The 6373-nt window shown below is 39.0% G+C and overlaps 1 protein-coding gene across 1 annotated transcript in view; it reads left to right on the top strand.

Annotated features, from left to right (window-relative positions):
• Positions 1 to 6373, top strand: part of GEN1 (GEN1 structure-specific endonuclease) — a 39968-nt gene that overhangs the window by 23446 nt on the left and 10149 nt on the right. Inside the window, exons 8-10 of the mRNA XM_027773414.1 lie at positions 3784 to 3975; positions 4294 to 4330; positions 4436 to 4516. Of these exons, the coding sequence (XP_027629215.1) occupies positions 3784 to 3975; positions 4294 to 4330; positions 4436 to 4516 (310 nt within the window). The remainder of the gene's footprint in view (positions 1 to 3783; positions 3976 to 4293; positions 4331 to 4435; positions 4517 to 6373) is intronic.

Genomic DNA, 6373 nt, shown 5'->3' with positions numbered 1-6373 from the left:
ACTCTAAATGTTTATTGAATAAAACAGTATGATATAAGTGATAAATATAGGAAAGTACAGTTTCAAACTATACCAAATCACATCTCAAAATTATATTTCCAATGTAGAAACCCTTTTTTTTTCTTTTTTTGAGAGGTTTTTGCTATAGGGCACGTGCGCTCGCCAGACAGAGAGAGACAATGAGATAGAAAATCACGTCCCGGGGGGATGGCCACACCACAATCCCTTCTCCTCCATTCTCCTCTCGGGATCTTGGGCACGCATGCACACGCGCCCGGCGTGAGTTTTAAGCCTCCGGGTCCAGGACTCGAACCGCGGTCGACTATGTGGGAGCCCAGCGACATAGCCATTACGCTAACTGCTGGTCCCAGTAGAAACCCATTTTAAGGAAAATATACTATGCTGATATATCTTAGGGGAAAATGGAACTGAGCGACATAGCCTTTTTTTCTTTTTTTTTTTTCTTTTTTTTTTTTTAGGTTTTTGCCATAAAGCACATGTGCTGGCCCTATAGAAAAAATGAGAGATCACACACACATGCACATACACACCCAGAGAGACAACTACTCCGCAAACCCTTCTCCTCCATTCTCCTCTTAGGATTTAGGGCACTCATGCACACATGCCCAGAGTAACTTTCAGGCCACTAGGTCTGGGACTTAAACTCTGGTCAGCCATGTAAGAATCTAGCACCTTAACCACTATGCCACTGGCCTCAATCATTTGCTTTTAGATTGTTGATTTATATTTATATACTTAAATGATTTTTCATTGCCTTATAATGTGTTTTTTAGTGTGTGTGGATATAAGACTTAAAGCTAATTTTGTTTTGTTTTGTTTTTTTAAGAAAAACGTTTTGCTATATGGTGCATTCACTCTTAGGAAAGACAGAGAGAGAGAGACATAGAAATCAAATCCCCAGTTGTGATGGCCATGCCACAATCCCCCCTCCTCCATTCTCTTGGGATTTTGGGCACACATGCACATGCGCCCAGTGTGAGTTTAAGCCTCCAGGTCTTGACTCAAACCACTGTCGACTATGTGAAAGTCCAGCAGTGTAACCATTACGCACCTGCTGGTCCCAAAGCTAATTTCTAATACCTTTTCATTATTATTGAAAATAACTTTGGGCCAGCCCACAGCATATAGATTAAGGTAGCTGGATTCCACATGGCTAACTTTGTGATTCAGTTCAGGACCTAGTGGTTTGAAAAACATACCAAGTGTTTGTACATGCCCTAAATCCTGAAAGGTGGGAGAAATGGAGGAGAAATTAAGACATGGCCATTCTCCATGGGGGATGATTTTTTGGTTTCTTTCTCCCAGAAGTAATCAGGAGATAATATTTGCTCATCTTTTTTTGGTTTTGCCATAGGGTAAATGTGCTCACCAGAAACAGACAGGGAGGGATAAAGAAAGAGAAATCATCCACTGGAAAGATGGCATATCTCAATCCCTTCTTTATTTTCCTCTTGCTATTTGGGCATGCACACACATGCACCCAGTGTTTTTTGTTTTTTTGGTTTTTTGTTTTTTTTTTTTTTTGGAGAGGTTTTTGCTATAGGGGATGCGTGCTCGCCAGACAGAAAGGGAGAGACAGAAAGCGAGAAATCACCCTCCAGAGGATGGTCAAGGCACAATCCCTTCTCCTCCATTCTCCTCTCGGGATCTTGGGCACGCACGCACATGCGCCCGGTGTGAGTTTTAAGCCTCCAGGTCCAGGACACGAACTGCGGTCGACTAAGTGGGAGTCCAGCGACAGAGCCATTACGCTAACTGCTGGTTCCCCACCCAGTGTGTTTCTAAAGCCGTCAGGTCTAGGATTCAAACCGTGCAGTGAGCCATGTGTGTTCTAGCCACCTTAACCACCATACCACTGGCTGGCCCTATGTTAGCTTGTCTTTTAAAAGAAATTTTCTTTACTTGTCTTAATATGCTTTCATTAATGTTAAATTGTAAATGAAGTCATGGAAGAGAGTTAATTTTTATTTTTAATAATTATTTTTTACTTTGGCAGAGACAGAAAGAGAAAGAAAGGGAGAGTCAGAAAGCAAGCCTCTAGGTCCAGAACTCAAACCTCTGTCAGCCACGTGGAAGTCCAGAACCTTAACTGCCAAGCCACCTACCAACCCCGAAAATTAATGTATCAAAAGTAATCACACTTTTCTTTTAGGGAGAACTAAAGCCTCACACTCAGGTCTGCAGTGTTAATTTGTTTGTGTTCCAAGCATGGTTTAAAAATAACAATACAGGGGCCAGCAGGTGGCGTGGTGGTTAAGGTCCCTGGACGCCCACATAGCTAAGTGTTGTTCCAGTTCCAGACCTGGCAGCTTGCTTTCTCGTTTTCCCTCTCTCTCTCACTCTGTCCCTCTCTGGTCAAGTAAAAATAAATAAAAATAAATAAAATAATTGTTTTAAAAAAATAACAAGTACATATAACTAAGGCAAAATGACAACCAAAGCAATTCTCTTTTTTTTTTTTAATTTGGTAATTTTTTATTTACATTGTTGTACATCTTTGTGGGGTGTAATATGGATTTTCAAGGCATGCATGCAGTGCATGATAATCAAAGGTTGATACCATTTTCATCATCTTCAACAAATACTACCACATTATGATGTATACCATTAATTTTTGTTCTACTTCTTTCCTTCCTTCCTTCCTTCTTTTCTCTCCTTTCCTCTTTTTCTTTCTTTCTTTCTCTTCCTTAGTTCTGCTTATTAATATTGTTACAATGGGAGGCTGGCAGTGGCATGGTGGTTAAGGTTCTAGACTCCCACATGACTGAGCACAGTTTGAGTCCCAGACCTGGCAGCTTACTTTCTCATTTTCTCTTTCTCTATCTCTTTGTCTCTCTCTGGTCAAATTAATATAAATTAATATATGCACACATAGTTATAATGGGGCAAGCAGGTGGCATGGTAGTCAAGGCCCTAGATTCCCACATGGCTGACTACACTCTGAGTCCTGGATCTGGCGTCTTGAAAATCACACTGGGCATGTGTGTATGCATGCCCACAATCCAAAAAGAAGAGATTTCGGCGAGGCCATCCCTCCCTTGGTGGGGATGATTTTTTACTTTCTCTCTGTCTGTCCTCAGAGAGTGCATGTGCCCTATTGCAAAAACCTAAAATAAATTTTTTTTAATGCTATTCCAATGTCAGTTAAGGTTCAACAGCTGAGTTTGGATGGGTACATTCAAACCATAGCAGATAATTGAACAGTCTAGTAGCTTAGTCTCAGAATCAGTGAAGTCATTCCTTTTGCTTACCTGTGGATTAAACTACATTCTAAATGTATATTAACTTAAAGCCAGACCAGATGAATAGTTCAAAAGAACCTATCTTGTTTTTTGTACAAGCTCATTTGAAAGGTGATATATTCCTTCCCAAATTTTTTTTCTAGTTCTTCTTAATTTTTTTGTTATATTATTTTAGTATACTTATTAAATAAACCATTTTATGAATTTTCTATCAAGTAAATCATTTTTGCTGTTAATTATATCTTTTCTTGCATGTAACTACCATATGAATGAACTCGAAAGTTATCCATTGATAATTGTAAATACAGAATTTCAAGTTATAAATGAATTCCTCCAGATAATAGTTTTATTAAAAAGAAAAAAGTATTATGTGCTAGTATAACTAAAGATATACTTTATTATAAAAATTACTATGATATCTATTAGTCTGTTTAACCTAAGGGTTTTTTGTACCTTTTTAGGTGTTACTAATTTTTTGGAAAAATTGGGTAAGGACAAAAATATATATATAGATAATTGTAAAAAGCAGTGAAAAACTTATTTCTTTGTGTCTCCATAAAGGTTCACCTAAGGATCATGAACAAAATGGCTGTAAATTGTGTAAAAGTGATAGGTATTGTGAGCCACATGATTATGAATACCACTGTCCTTGTGAGTGGCACCGCACAGAACATGATAGGCAACTGAATGGCTTAGAGAACAGCATTAAGAAGTAAGTTTTTGTTATGACTCATTTTCTTCTGGTGTGACCTATATATAGACACATACCTGTCCTTGAGTTATCTCTACATAATATTCACCCATATGTCTTGATTAGTCACATATTTCACAAAATTGTTTTCTTAATTCTCTTCAAAAATTGGGCTATCTCAGAAGATAGTAATTTCACAGTTATTCAGAAAGAGGCTTGGAGGCTGATATACTATTCGTGGACATTTTTCATTAAAGTGGAGGAGATTAGAGGAGATGATTTCAGAGTCTGTCTAAATTGCACAATCATAGTAATGACATGTGTGAAATTTATTTTCAGAAAAGCTTGCAGTTGTGAAGGATTCCCATTCCATGAGGTAATAGCCAATAATCAACTGTGCATTTATTCTAGAAATATTTTAGAAGTTTTGAAGACCCAGTTCTTATCATGCCCTCTCCCTTTCCTTTTACTTTTTTGCTAGGTTATTGAAGAATTTCTTTCGAGCAAGGATAAATTGGGGAAGATAATCAGGTACCAAAGACCTGATTTATTACTGTTTCAGGTATCCAAAAATAAACTTACTTAATACTGTGAAGTCAGATACTGAAAAGTTAGGGAATGATACTCATTTTGATCTGAGAGGAGGTTTAAAAATTAAAATGAGGGGAAGAGGCAGCAGGTGGCATGTAGTTTAAGGCTCTGAATCCCATATGGCTGAATATGCAGTTCAAATTCTGGACTCAGTGGCTTGAGAACACATTGGGCCAGAGTATATACGTGCTCAAAATCTCAAGAGAAGGATGGAAGAGAAGGGATTGCTGCATGGCCATCTCCCTAAATTTATTTTCAGAAAAGCTTGCAGTTGTGAAGGATTCCCATTCCATGAGGTAATAGCCAATAATCAACTGTGCATTTATTCTAGAAATATTTTAGAAGTTTTGAAGACCCAGTTCTTATCATGCCCTCTCCCTTTCCTTTTACTTTTTTGCTAGGTTATTGAAGAATTTCTTTCGAGCAAGGATAAATTGGGGAAGATAATCAGGTACCAAAGACCTGATTTATTACTGTTTCAGGTATCCAAAAATAAACTTACTTAATACTGTGAAGTCAGATACTGAAAAGTTAGGGAATGATACTCATTTTGATCTGAGAGGAGGTTTAAAAATTAAAATGAGGGGAAGAGGCAGCAGGTGGCATGTAGTTTAAGGCTCTGAATCCCATATGGCTGAATATGCAGTTCAAATTCTGGACTCAGTGGCTTGAGAACACATTGGGCCAGAGTATATACGTGCTCAAAATCTCAAGAGAAGGATGGAAGAGAAGGGATTGCTGCATGGCCATCTCCCTTGGGTAGTGATTTCTCTCTTTCTCTGTCTTTCACATACACCCTATAGCAAAAACTAAACAAGTAGATGGCATGGCAGTTAAGGTGCTGGACACTCTCACATGGCCGACCACAGTTTGACTCAGTTTGACTCCTGGACCTAGTGACTTGCTTTCTCACTTTCTCTCACTCTCTCTCTCTCTCTCTTTCTCTCTCTCTCTCTGTATGTGTGTGTGTGTGTGTATGTATCTGTTCAAATAAAAATACAAAAACAGGAATAAAAAAATAAAATAAAAAAAAAAAAAACTTAAAAAAAAAAAAAAAAAACTAAACAAATTGAACAGGGGCCAGCTAGTGGTGTAGTGCCAAAATGCTCTGCAAGGCAGACCACATAGGAAGGTTGCCAGTTCATGTCCAGAGACCTCTGAGTACACTAGACATACATTGTGGCCATGATCTAGGCTGGCAGAGACTGGGGGTGGATCCCCATGCAAGACCCCGTCCATGAGCTTTTCTTATTCTGTCTCTCTTATTCATGGAATTAATAAACAAAGTTTCTAAACTGACAGCTTTACTGCCCATATATTCTTCAGTATTTATTTCTAATATTCAGTCCTTTATCACAGACCAGAGAACAAACCACAGTTCTTAAGAGAAGCATTCCCCAACCTTCCCAGCAGCAGGGACCAGCCTCATAGATCATGAAAGACACTCCCCATTCTGGGTTGGTCCTAGAATATCCCAAGCGTTACCACATCCACTGTCACCCCACTTCCATTGGAGAAGAAGTTGCAGCATGGCCATCTCTTCCCAGGAGAGGTGATTTTTCACCTTCTTCCCCTCTCTCCCCAACCCTGTCTCTGTCGAGCACACACCCCTAATAGCAAAACAAACAAACAAAGAAAATAGGAATAGCATTACTTAATCTCATCAAGTCTCCAGCGGACCAAATGAGATTTGTATTAACTTTTTTTTTTTGGAGAGGTTTTTGCTGTAGGGCACGTGTGCTCGCCAGACAGAGAGAGACAGAGAGACAGAAAGCGAGAAATCACCCCCCGGGGGGATGGCCACACCGCAATCCCTTCTCCTCCATTC

The sequence above is a fragment of the Tupaia chinensis genome, unplaced genomic scaffold, assembly GCF_000334495.1.
Source record: "Tupaia chinensis unplaced genomic scaffold, TupChi_1.0 Scaffold000045_1, whole genome shotgun sequence".
Classification (NCBI taxonomy): Eukaryota; Metazoa; Chordata; class Mammalia; order Scandentia; family Tupaiidae; genus Tupaia; species Tupaia belangeri.
The sequence above is the reverse complement of the archived record's forward strand: the minus strand, read 5'-3'. Positions and strand labels throughout refer to the sequence as shown.